Raw genomic sequence first — 13,865 nt, forward strand, 5'->3', positions numbered from 1 at the left:
GTGGTTATCAAATATTTATCCTTGTTGAACGCGACAAAGTGGTTAAAGTGAACTTTCTGCTCTAGTGTTTCCTATTAAAATCCCACTATTTACGAACAGCAACGTAGTAACGGAAATTATAAATCAAAGTTAATCTTCATCTGCACCACACAAAAATGGATGGCCCATAAGCAAGGAGAACTATCTCGTTATTGAAGATCTCCCTCAGTAAAAAAATCGCGATTCTCTAACACCAATGTTTGAAATTTTCTTTGCTCTTCACCCGATTAACAGTTGACGCGATAGTCAATCGAATGTAATGACTCGATATGCAATTGAATGTCTCTCGTACTGAAGGTTGGTACAACTGTAGTCAGCTGATGACTCTGTGTAGGTCAATAACATGGCGTATGATGGAAACTGTAAATTGTGTGGTTTGAGATGAAATCACTATTGCAACATTCTTGTGGTAGGCATTCGTTTCACTGTGTTTGAAAAACTATTGTTTATAGCTTTATTTGATTTGTTTGTGTATCAGACATGTTTTTCAAAGAACTACTTAATTGTAGAGTAGCCCTACATTAATTTAAAATGTTATATAAGTGTGTATTAGTTCGTGATTATATACGTTCACGATTAATTTTCTCGTTGCAGCGTTTGGTACCAGGATAAGGAATTTGGCAACACACGCATTTTAACATTATTGTATTAAAACTGGGTTATTTGCGTTTCAATTAAGCCATTCTTTAGTACGGAAATAATGTTAGTATGAATTTAGGCAATACGTAAAACTTTACAAAATACTGCCAATAGAGAGGTGTGTCAAATTCATGAGAACCAAAAACCAAATCATCAAAAATCATGACACAAATTTGTACTTTCTATGACTATAATCGAGGTCCGAGTCAAGATTATTGAAAGTGAAATCTGTTACAAACAAATAGAATATATTACACATGCAATGTAATACAAAGACATGTTGCAGAAATTAAAGGAGTGCCTTATTAGTGTCAAGATCAGCTGAAGATTGGATTTTCAGGTAATGTGTTCCTAAATCCCTTTCTCAAACAATCACGGTTCAAAGTCGGAGTCGTTTAGGCTAAATTGCTTGGCCTTGCCAAGTCATAGGCCTAGGTCCAAAACATTTAAACTTAACAGTTCCTCTTCCTCCACAGTTCAGTACACTATCATCGTTGTGTCTGTGTGTATATGTCAATATATTATCGTATAATGTTGTGAAGTTCCAATATTATTTTTATCGTAAGAAATATACAATATTTTTTTAAACACCAACACCATACCAACACCAAAATAGTTACATATACCTCTAAACTAGTTAAATTACCTAAGAAACGTAGCATTATACCCGTTTTTACAGGAGATTAATGGTGTCTTTTACGACAAACTGGTTCATTTTTCATCGATTAACGCAACACTGGACGCAAGCATAATGAAATCGTCCCTCACCTTGGCCGAGACCGTCCCTGGCAATAAAACATCTGCCTTGTTCCCACCACGATAGTAAACGCCTCAAAAGAATAATATACCTCAGAAGTGTGGGTTAGGCAAGATGGTCGTTTAAATTCCTATTGTGCAATACACTTTAAGGACTCCTTCCTGCGTTGTAATATTGATATCGTGATGATATGTTGTTAGCTACGTCCGTAGAATGGATTTATTTAACATTTAAATTGAATTGATTGATTAAACAGTGTTGTGTTGGTGCTCGTATTTCAGGGTTCCTCCTCAACACTGTTTTTTTAATCGTGTTCTGATACTCGTTACATAGTTTAACTATGTTGACTATGGATACACTAAAGTCGATGTTATAATACGATGACGACAATATGTCGACGGGAACGAACCAAAATTTCAGCCACGATCACGATTACTATAAGGTTTGTTGCATGCCAATTATATATACACTAGCTGTACCCGCGGGCTTTGCCCCGTTTAACTTCATATGTGAGCTCGTTCGCATGGCTCAATCACGTCCTGGTTGAAGTTCGTTCGCTACGCTCACTCACCTTTAGGTTGGAGCTCGTTCGCTGCGCTCACACGTCCTGGTTGAAGTTCGTTCGCTACGCTCACTCACCTTTATGGTTGGAGCTCGTTCGCTGCGCTCACTTGCCTTCAGGTTAGCTCGTTCGCTACGCTACCTCGCCTCCGGGTTGTAGTTCGTTCGCTACGCTCACTCATCTTTTGGTTTCTAATTAGCTGTTGTCAAACATTAAAAAAAATTAATAGTGCTGCACTCTGTTGGTAATCCTTGTAACTTTAATGTTATTAAACATCATAGAACCGAACCAACTTGTTTAATTGAAACAGCTGTTATGATTCATTAATTCCATTTAAATATGAGTACTCATTAGGTTAACACGGGAAACTCCAGATCCACTGGGGCGGAGCCCGAGAGTCCGATCAGAATAAAAACCACTTAGTTTTCCTATTTAATGCCTAAAGAATTAGTGTACCAAATTTCAGCCTCCTAGGTAAGTGGGAAGTGGGAGAATTAGTGATGAGTGAGTGAGTCAGTCAGTCAGTGAGGGCTTTGCCTTTTATATATATAAAATATAGATAACATCAAAATTGAATCAAGAAATGTTGACTCACAGTTCAATAGGCCATCAAAATAAATTATAACTTTATGATATGCTCTAAATCGTATGCAACCAAAAGAGTTAAATACAACGACAATGTGATATTAAACCTACTAGTAGTTATGTTAGGCGATCTCGGCAGATCAATTCTAGATTTCTTCGGAGAAATCAAACAGAGACCCAAGAGCCTCCTGTTAGTTTTATGCCTTTTATAAGCTATTTTACTTTTATAAGCCGAATTTAAGCGATCTTCCTAAATGACTTGCATATAATCTATATCTTGAATGAACAAACTTTGACGGAGTTTCAGTTCTATTCAACCTACATTCCAAGTGGGGCGTCGGTACCTACTTAACTCTTAGGTATTTACATACTCTTGTTCGTGGCATGGTTTACACTGAAACAGTTAATTTAAAACAGAATACACAAAAATTAAGCATATATGAATATTGAGTGTGTATTGTTAACGGAGCCGAGAACATTCCAAACTCTTATTTGTGACAAATTTAGAAATGTAAAAATGACAGAGAACAGTATGTAAATTGTGAGAAGATCTTGTGGTCGACGGACACAGATTTAACAACTGTTAACTTCCCAGGGCATATCACCATGTTAGACCAAGTACTGGACAACTTTCTGGTTCTTTTAAAAATGTCAGCACCAAATTAAGAAAAGGATAGCGTAAACTCACTTGGTCGTCAGAATTCTTAATTCTTTCTGCACAAAAACGTCTCTGTCTCACCAAAAAGGTTTTCCAGTAAGTTACACATTATTACTGTACACACTTCTTAATAATTATTAATGCTTTTCAGTTCGTGTCTAGACCATTTGTTGATACCACACGTGTTTAACCTCCCGAGTTTTAGCGTAACTAAAATATCCAATTGGTTTTATTGATTGTATGATTTACATTCGCCAATCAGCTACAACAGGTACAGCTTTCAAGCTAAATCCTACTTTTTAGTAAGGCCATTAAAAAAATTATAAAAGTTAGTGAAAATATGTGTTTTTGGACTAATGATTGTATAGGTAACTTTTCTCCTTACACATGAGATCCTGTATCCATTCCATTCTCTAATTAGCAAATTTTTACGTGTTTAAATCAATATCATTCAACTACAGTAGAATATTCCTCTGAATCTCTTGACTGTAATCAAAACAGTTAATACTTTACTCAGCAATCAACCGTTGGTCAAATTTCCTCAATCCGTCTACAAACTCCATTCATATTGTTGACCTTGACTTCAGATAAGGATCTGCGCTAGGATGAGTCATCGGGTCACAGGTTACGAGGTCTCCTATAAACTTTCTAAACACACAAACCATAGCTGATCACACACGCCTTTATCACTTATCACTTACTTTCCAGCTATCAGCTGGTGAAAGCCCGCGTAAATATGATGGAAGGGCGGTATTGGTTGGTCAAGAGATTGGACACGATTCATTGTTTTCTGTACGGTTTGCGTTTTTTAAACATGTTTCAGGTGATAGATAAATCAATAAATGTAGGGTCGAAAACATTATTCTCCTTTTAGCATGAATGTATTAACTAGGTTTTAATTCATTTTCTATGACTGTTGGACTTGAATAAGCATGCATTAGATATTGACTTAGTATTTTTATATTCATTGGATCAGGCTTCGTACATAATCTCTTAAAGAATCATAATCAATGTTGTATAATACACATTCAAACTCCCATGTTGGACAACCAAACAAACATTGGCTATACATACATTGGAAGCAAGAGCGAAAAGTCTTATGCCGGTAAAAGATAAAATGAAACTGAAATAAGTGTGCGTTATTCAATAAAACACTGTAACATTATATGGAAAATATCTTTAACTCAGATCATATACCAGTCAAATAGTTGGAAAATCATGTAAAATATGCATAGATTCATATAATCCGTGTTTGTTTGGTTCGCCTGATTTTATTTTATTTCACTTCAGCGTTGTAGCGATACTCAATTGTTGTAGTTCACCAGAATGCACGCCATCTTGTATTAAGTAACGTGTCTAAGCTGGTTTCTGTAATTCACTATGTCACATTTTTTAAACTCATAACTAATTTCAAGCGAAATATACTACAAGTTTCGTCAAGAATTACGGAGAAGAACCAATCATAAATTACATATTTTCAGCCTCTGAACCTGAGTTTTAAAACACGATTCCTACTAAGTTGTTCCAGGAAGTGTGTGAAACCAGAGGAAACATTCGTTTACAGGTGTTACACAAGATAATCAGCATGGTAGGCGCTACTGTGCTACTGTTCTACCGACAGTCAGCTGTTCAACAATGGACGGTATCATTACTACAATCAGCTGTTGCATTGTGTGCTGCTGGTTGGCATGACGACGATTCCTTAATAGATATTGCTTAACACACTAGCCGTGTCAAGATATGCGTTGTTTCAGGGGCTTGTTGGGTCCAAGAGCAGCTAAAGAAATTGAAACGCATTTCACCAAGTTTAATCAAAAGTCACAGACCCATTAAAATCAAATTCCTAACTTATTACAAGCACCATAAACCTAATTGCTGAGTGATAGTGCATTAAATTGCATCGTTAATATCACAACTTTGTAACAATTCACATTGAATTTGATGTTGTATAAATAAATACAGTACGATATAGTTGTATGAAGAATCATCCGACATGATCAATATTTGATGAATTCCTTATCATTCAGCCATTGAGTCACTGTCTGTGGAGTGTTCACTGACCGTTTCGGAATTCCAAGGAAAACTACGGATGCATTAGTCTTGGAGGAAAAGCGACGAATTCAACTCTCTTGTTACTTTATGTCCGGACATAAAATGAACGGCCACTTTGAGACAATAGGTTTGGATATCTTGACCTTGGGATTCCAGCAGCAACCTGCGGACCGACCAGCGGAGGTCAAGGAGAACGCGATAGATAAGGAAGCGGGCGGTCTTGGGTTCAGGGCAGATCAGGAATCAAGAGCAATTCGTTTCCTGAGGAGCTGGAGAATTGGGTGGTAGAGCTGAACTATCTTGGAAGGAAAAAAACAGGAAGATAATTGGAATAATTCCACTTTGTAAATGCGACTTTGTAATTAAAGTACGACGGCTTACAACTTGGTAAGGATTCACTAACATTCTGATAAATTCCCTGATGTTTATTTAATCGCAAATTTCACGTCCGATTTGTATCTTGAACCATCATGTGTGAAGCCCTGCAACCACAGTTTTCTTTTAGGAATTTAATTTGGTTTTCGAGTCCCCGCGGAATATTCAGCTATGTAGAATGTATTGCGTTACTTTATACAGGGTGTCCCAGAACTCTCTACCAATATTTTAGGGCATTGCTCCTGGGTAAGAATAATACCTAAATATCATATTTAAATTGTCCGGAAGTCCTTAGTTACTCACACAGCCGCCATTTTGGTTTTTTCAGTTATTAATTTTTTTTCTAAAGAATAGTTAAACATACGAAATGGAAACTTTGCACAAACATTTATGACAACTAGACAAAGCTACAAAAAAATTATGAAGATTTTTCAAATTCATAAAATAAGATGGCGGCCATTTAAAATTTTGTTTCTTAAATAACTCAAAAACCATTGATTTTACAAAAATTTTAAATGGCAGCCATTTTGTTTTATGAGTTTGAAAAATCGTCATAATATTTTTGTAGCTTTGTCTAGTTGTCATAAATGTTAATGCAAAGTTTCCATTTCGTATGTTTAACTATTCTTTAGAAAAAAATTAATAACTGAAAAAACAAAATGGTGGCTGTGTGAGTAACTAAGGACTTCCGGACAATTTAAATATGGTATTTAGGTATGTTTCTTACCCAGGAGCAATGCCCTAAAATATTGGTAGAGAGTTCCGGGACATCCTGTAGATCAATTTTCTACATCTGGTTGCGACCCTAAAACTTTAAATCGTAGAGTTAAGAGGATCTTTGATTTTAAGAATCCCGGATCGAAGTATCAGGAAAAAACTGTTTCAAAATGTTTTGTGTAAGCATTTGGTAAAATCCCACTCAGATGTTACAACGTAAGGCACACATTATGATCTATTTGACCTGCAAAATACTGTTTCAACCTTAGTAACGGTCCATGGATTTGAAGGCTTACCTTAATCCCGGCTTAAAAACTGCACTAACTGTTTGAAGCTGAACTTTTTTTGGAGCTTTTTGTTAGGTAGTTTGACTTAAAATCTTTCTATCGTCTCACCCCATACCTACCGGTTTCACTCTGAAATGTTTCATCTCAGATTTAGTCAGAGCTCTGAACGTCGGATGCATAACACAGTTTCCTGCTCGAACCACGACTTGATCCTTGCTCATTATTGCAGATTGGAATGTTGCGTTCCCCAGCAGATTGCTCCGAACAATAACTTCCTTTATCGTTTAGACCTCAGGAGATATGTGACTTGTTACGTCACCCAAATCTAGAGATTACCCCGGAGATTACTCCTAATGCTGCGTTACGTACTAATTACTCCCACAGGCGGTGTTCCGTTACGTTACACAACAATGGTAAACATTCACGTGACTTACTGTTTGTTGTGCGAAATCGGGGGTTATGTTTCACCTTTGTAGTTCCTGCTAGATATGAGGGTGGTTTTATTAAAATATGGTTATAGGGTTACAGCATATAGTACAAAAACACTTTAATTATTTAGAGGTTCAAATACAGCGTTCGTCTGCATCGTGACGAATTATATGTGTACAAATTATTTGTAAGTTAATTTTTAAATTAAGAAATACAAATATGATAAATATTTGACATACGTTTAATTGAACATACTAGAACTTTAGAGCGCAATTCCAGAATAAAATAACAGGGGGTGAACCCCTGAAGGAAAATGAATTTTTTAATTACCATTAACAGGTGCGCTAGATCATAAGCTTTGACATGACTCCTCAATAAATAGTAGAAATTGTTTAGCAGGCCGGGTAAAAAAGGGTTTAAACAGAGAAACGCCCTTATTGTTTAAGTATAGAAGACATTACTAAGTAACTGTTTATAAATATGTTTTTATGTTTTAGTTTCCAGACATTTCTTCTTTTGTCCTGAGCAGCTGGACTCTAGAGAAAATCTAATAAACAAAACGTTTAATCTTACATACGTAGCAAAAACCTGGCTACATATCAGCTAACATGTTTTGCGATAAGCCCTCCAGATGTTATCACTTATCAGTGTTCTACAATCGCCCGCTCAAGCACCCTAGGTGTCCTTATTACTGTACTGGAGACCAGCGGATTCTGTAACACTGACCTAACCTAAAAAGAGCAACGGCATTAAACCGGTTGAGGCAAGCCCTGCGCGCCACGCCGAATTTGATATCCGCAGACACCTCGGCAAAAACTGATATCACCGATACATCCGAACCACATCCGAACAAGAGGGTATGAAGCTCAGAGCTACATAACGCTTTAGCTCTACGACGATTATGTTGACAATCAAACGTTGAATTGGCCTACTGGTGTCTCAGGGAAAGTCGTGAGGAATCTACGAAAAGTTTCAATTTTCTCTTTACAATGGAGAACCTGTCAGTTGACATTGGTTTGTTGGTTTTGGTTTCAAGATAACGAACATTATTATCAACAAGAATAAGTTTAAGACGTAGTACATTCTTGCCCGCCGAAGATAACAATAATGTTCTTTAAACGAAAAATAATATTCCATTGCATTTTTTATTATCTTCCAACTAAAACACTGATCTCAACGAAATATCTCAGATTGAAAAAGGGCAAGGAGTACACAGACGAAAGAAAGGATACATCAAAAGAAAATATGGAAACAAGGGAAGGTTCAATAAGTTATAGTTATCAGCTACCAAATATCGCGATCAGCGATAGTTGTTGTCAGACATAGCAAATTCCAAGCCAAACATCAAATGTGACATTTGTGCTTTTTAAATGCAAAAAACATATTCCAAACATTCTCGATGATCTTTAAAATGAGCCATTAATTCAACAGAACTCACTAAGCTGTCCAATAAACTCGAAACATTTCGATGTTTCCAACTTAGTTATTCTATTCTGTAACAAAGTTATACTTCGTTTCATCATCTCACACGCATATATCACCATCAACCACAATCGAAATCAATCACTCCCGTTTCCCCGGAACCAATAAACTCCAATCAGACCGGTTATATTGCCTATTAAAGTCGTGGTCTGCACTTAAACGATTTCAACCGTGGGAAACAATAATCATTAGCCTGCACCTGTACAATGTCACCGGGTTATATACATTCTCCACAGTATACTATCTAACTCAGCTGACACGTTCACGATCACATTCCCGCCAATGTCGCAACCACCAGCGATCTCCCGCGCTTTGTGACCGCCCGGACAACGTTTATTGGTCAGGAGCATTTATTAAAAACCCGATGATCAGAAGAACAGCAATAGAATTTTGAGTTTTGAATCGTTGAAAAGCTAATTGTCTTTTTTTATTTATATATCTAGGTATATCACGAAAAACTACAATTGTTTCCGTAAATATTACAAAGACGCAATGTTTACGATCTTGAATTAAAGTACACTATGTAGCACGAATATTTTGAACAGAATCGGAATGGATCATACATATAAGCAAACATCACTGGCTTTTCTATACTAATAACCTAACACCTGGTTTGGACTTATTTTGGCCGTTTAAATGTTTACTTTCGGGCCAGTGAGATTATTTGCTTATGTTTATGATCCATATCGTTCTGCTCTAGTATCCGTGCTATGTAGTTTCTAATATCCGTGCTATGTAGTGTCTAATATTCGTGCTATGTAGTTTCTAATATTCGCGCTATGTAGTTATTTCTCCGAATGTGGTAATATCGTCTAGCAGAGACACCGGTACATAATCATGTACCATTCTAGTGGTAAGGGCGGTGTACTGTCGCAAACCACTACTATTAGACCTCGGGATATTTCTCAAAAATACTTGTTGAACGCGGTACTTGTATTCTTCAAAGTAATGCAACGAATGGCAGAACATAGTGCTACGATATTGTTGGAACATACCATTTATACAAAAAACTATACATTATAGTGATTTAATTAAGCACTGGATAAGTGAGAAGTCCCTAACTCGTATATACAGTGGCAAAAATCTACAATGATTATTGTACACGAGTATTTAACCATTCATACTAACCATTGTGTAAGCCATAAGAAACCCAAGCTTACACTAGTAATTTGCCGTGAGGAAATTGCGATACACGTTTCCTGGAAGTGTGTGATAAAAACTTAACAAACTGAAGGTAAGCTAGACGCGTCTCATTAGGTTAAACGCTAATTAAAAGCAAACTACGGCTGTGTAAACTCCGAACATGGAAATCGGCGTCGATATCTTTCGTAACACACGACTCCATTCTGCTGTCGATCGAACAAGTTTACTGTAAACTCTTTAAATCTAAATATTTAAGTTGGTGCAATCAACATTTTACTTACTATGGTATTATTTCTCATGTAGGTAATTCTGAACGCTTACCACAGACGCTTATAGAGAAAAATGTATTTAATATTATAGAAAAAATCAATTACCTGGGGTTCTGTTTGTCTTGCCCCCGGCTTTCATAGGTAACATGTTAACGATGGTGCTTATTATATTGGATGACTTCCATGAAACGGCAAAAAAACATCACAATGTTTGCATAATTTATTTATACAGTAGGGCCTAGTTTTTACAGAAAATTTTTGTTAATTTTGATCTAACACGCAGATGATTGGAACGAATCGAAAGGATATTATGTACAACCAATGACATTTCAAATTTTATTAAAAACCTGGCTACAACTTTAACATGGGGATGGAATGTCTAGTTGTTGTATTAATAGTCAAAGGTAAAACTTAAGTTAAACCACGGACACCATAACAGCTAGGATTTGGATCATAAACATAAACAAATGATGTTATTGGCCCGAAATACTTTATGTTCTAAAATTCGTGAGACTATTCATTATCCTATCGTTTTGTTTTATTGTAAAAGGACTTTACTATTTTTTGCCTTACAAAGCAAATTTTAGAATATTATGTACTGTAAGAACATAGCTATGACATCACAAGTTGTTATTCCATTGGGTCAGGAGCACAATTTTGTGCATTTTGACCTGAACTAAATATGAGTGAAGGATGGGTGTAGAAGTGGGATGCATTGTGGAGTTTTGTAGCTATTTAAAGCAGACGTTGCATTAATCAGGATAATTTTATCAGGCAGCTGATTAAAGGCAACCGGGTCCAGATTCAAGCCATCAAAAATCAACCAAATTTTCCCCAGCATTTAATCAGAGGCATTCTGATAAAATTTACATCTTTTGAAACAATTCCTAACTCAGAAGACACACACAATTTTCTGACAATACAGTACTAAATATTTTTTAGTTGTTCGGGACTTCATGAGGTGGATAGCTTCTAGACTTTGCTTAGTATCAGTGATGTTATGGTGTTCCCGGTTATGTCCTATTCCGCCCGAGTTTTATTTCGCCCGTAACCTAATTAGTCCTAGTTCGCCCACGGTCCCAGATTAACCCTTATAATCATCAGCTCTACCTGCGTCAGGAGTCCTATTCCATCCACGGAGGACCCCACCCACCTTAGAAGTTATGACTACGGATTTTTAGTCCTTAGTCCCTTAGTCCTAGAAAGTAAGTATTAACTTTTTATTCAAGGCATAACCAACAAACTGGTGTTGTAATGAAGAAAATAATTATTGTTTGTGGTGTAGCGAAGAGTAACGTTCAAAACACTAGTGAAGGTTTACTATGCATAATCTCGACCATTTAAAGTGCTCGATAAATCCCAAACTTCAAAAATGGTCTCAAATCTCAAATATGTAATGACTTACTTTCTCCTCCTTGTTATAAAATTAAAACAATTACTACGATACTATAAACTAATACCTACGACTGTTTTTAAGCTAGCCATTTCAGTGCAATTCTTAGAATTGGAAAGATTCTCTTAACATCATTGTTTATTTACAAAACAACATTGGTACAATAGTACGTTGCATCACTGTCAGTGGCAATGAGATGTTATAGCTTAAACGAAAACATAACCTCTCTTAGGAGTTATGAATAGTGATATAAGTAATTAAAATATTGTCGTAGGTAAAGTAGTGTATGCAACTCGAGTAAATAGAGTAAACGACACTATCTTAACGTATTCCTTGCGTAAACTACTACAGTATTTTACATTGTATACGAAAAGTAAAAAAAATACGTCTAAAAACACTTAAAACATATATTTGTGCTTTCATACTGTTATCTCATCAGACAATAAATATACATAAAAGAAGGCAAATGGTGATCGAGTTCGATTCGACACTCCAATCATCATCAAACCCAATAGGCGAATTATTTACATTGTATAATAAAGAAAACTCAAAGGTGTGCAGTTGGGTATTTACCACTAGATAACTAGTGGCCTTTTTTAGGCCATGTCTTGGATTGCAGTGTTGTCATATGTTTCTGTTTGACGTTAAGCGCAATATTTTAAATAATTAAATAGCTTATTTGCACATTTTGGATAGGGAGACAAACATACAGTAACTAACAGTACATGGACAGTAAATTTTATAAATATTTTACAGATATCTTTGTGTTTAAACTTTACATTGATACTATTAAGGAAATTAGCTTGATTTGTCAAACAAAATATTTTAAGCTTAAATAACCGTGTAGTCGAAGGTGGATAACCGGGTGATGGGTAGGGGAGGGCTTTTACATAGTTGGGGTGGGTGGGGTCCTCCGTGGATGGAATAGGACTCCTGACGCAGGTAGAGCTGATGATTATAAGGGTTAATCTGGGACCGTGGGCGAACTAGGACTAATTAGGCTACGGGCGAAATAAAACTCGGGCGGAATAGGACTACACGGGTGTTCCCTATCGATATGGAGACGAGGTACATGCAGCACATGCTTGAGCGGTCATTGGGAGACCTTTGGGCGGCGTGAGGGCCTTGACCGCCCTTTCTCTGTGCGGGCGGCGGGGGCTGAGCTCATCTTCATAACCACACACCACACACATTACGTTCACTCTCGCTGGGCGTTCGCACAAAGTACCGTTTAATTTCTTCTTAGTTCATATTGTTTACTAAATGACTATTTTCTTTTATGGTATTCAACTTTTTCATGTTGACATTACACCATAATCCTTTGGTAAACCTACATGGTCTTTTCAATAAAAACTGTGACGATACGAGGGGGGTTTTGATATTAAAAGAGTTTGAGACCAAAGAGTCTATACGTGTTTCGCAACGAGGCGAGAGAACAGAAGAATACCTTGACGGTTCCCTCAAAAGTTCTAGGCTTTGTTGCAAAATATACTATTGTGGATGGCATTAGCTTACCTGGAGGCAGCCACACCAGCCCTTGCGGCCCCTGGCAGCGGGCATGGTGAGGCACTCTGGCCAGGACCACTGTAGTGACGGCAGTCTGGCGGTCAGCGAGGACACGCCACCGGGACACCGGGTCAACGCCTGTAACAACATAAATCTATCAGTATGGTACACAGAAATATAGGAAATTTTTCACATTAGATTACAAATCTGTATAATTAAGAAATGTACCTCAGTGTTCTTCTTAAAACTATACAATCATGATAGAGAAAGTGGTTGAATTCTTGTAACGGCGTTAGAAACTACAGTATTCAAACCACAGTTATAGAAAACAATCTGATTTTTTCAAACCATTACTCGAATGCATAAAGTAACACAGTATAAAGTCAATTACAACACGAACTACCAGCAACCAACGACCCAGCAGCAATGCGGGCGAACAACGGTGACAATTGGTTACGGTGTGGACAAGGCTGTCGCGGGGTCAAAACAAACATTGTCAACCATCGAACAATAAAACTACCAACAGTATTTTCAAATTTAACTATACTGAGGCAGGGACCACAGTATATTAAAATAAATCATCAAAATTATTTCGATTCTGGTGTCAATAAGTATTGTTTCGGGTATATCTCATAAAGGATAAGAGGAAGCAACTTTACCCAGGCTTGTTTCTTTTGCCGAGTTTTAATTTAAATCAACACACCCAACAAGTTGTCGGTTCTTAGAATTAAAAAGTTAGAATTTCTAAACCTAATGAAGCCATTAACATTAAAATCTAACACGATTAACACAGCCACTTTTGGCGTGAAAGTATTTTACGGCTCTTGCTGGTTAGGCTTTTCAACTATTTTATCGCCGGATTAGACCATCCACGAAAATGGAAAGCGATAAAATTCGTGTTCGTCTTGAAAGTAAGCTGAAAACCAGACCGATTAAGCCGGAACTGCATAGGCAAATCCTGCAGGATTTCTC

At 36.8% G+C, this 13,865-nt stretch overlaps 1 protein-coding gene across 3 annotated transcripts in view; it reads right to left on the reverse strand.

The window, feature by feature from the left end:
- Positions 1 to 13,865, reverse strand: part of LOC128985547 (disheveled-associated activator of morphogenesis 1) — a 143,949-nt gene that overhangs the window by 57,406 nt on the left and 72,678 nt on the right. For all 3 annotated transcript variants that reach the window (XM_054405143.1, XM_054405144.1, XM_054405142.1), the window contains exon 2: positions 12,903 to 13,031. In XM_054405143.1, the coding sequence (XP_054261118.1) occupies positions 12,903 to 12,947 (45 nt within the window). In that variant the 5' untranslated portion in view covers positions 12,948 to 13,031. The remainder of the gene's footprint in view (positions 1 to 12,902; positions 13,032 to 13,865) is intronic.

Source organism: Macrosteles quadrilineatus, unplaced genomic scaffold (assembly GCF_028750875.1).
Source record: "Macrosteles quadrilineatus isolate MER2022 unplaced genomic scaffold, UCM_ALF_1.0 Scaffold_2__2_contigs__length_208266976, whole genome shotgun sequence".
NCBI lineage: Eukaryota > Metazoa > Arthropoda > Insecta > Hemiptera > Cicadellidae > Macrosteles > Macrosteles quadrilineatus.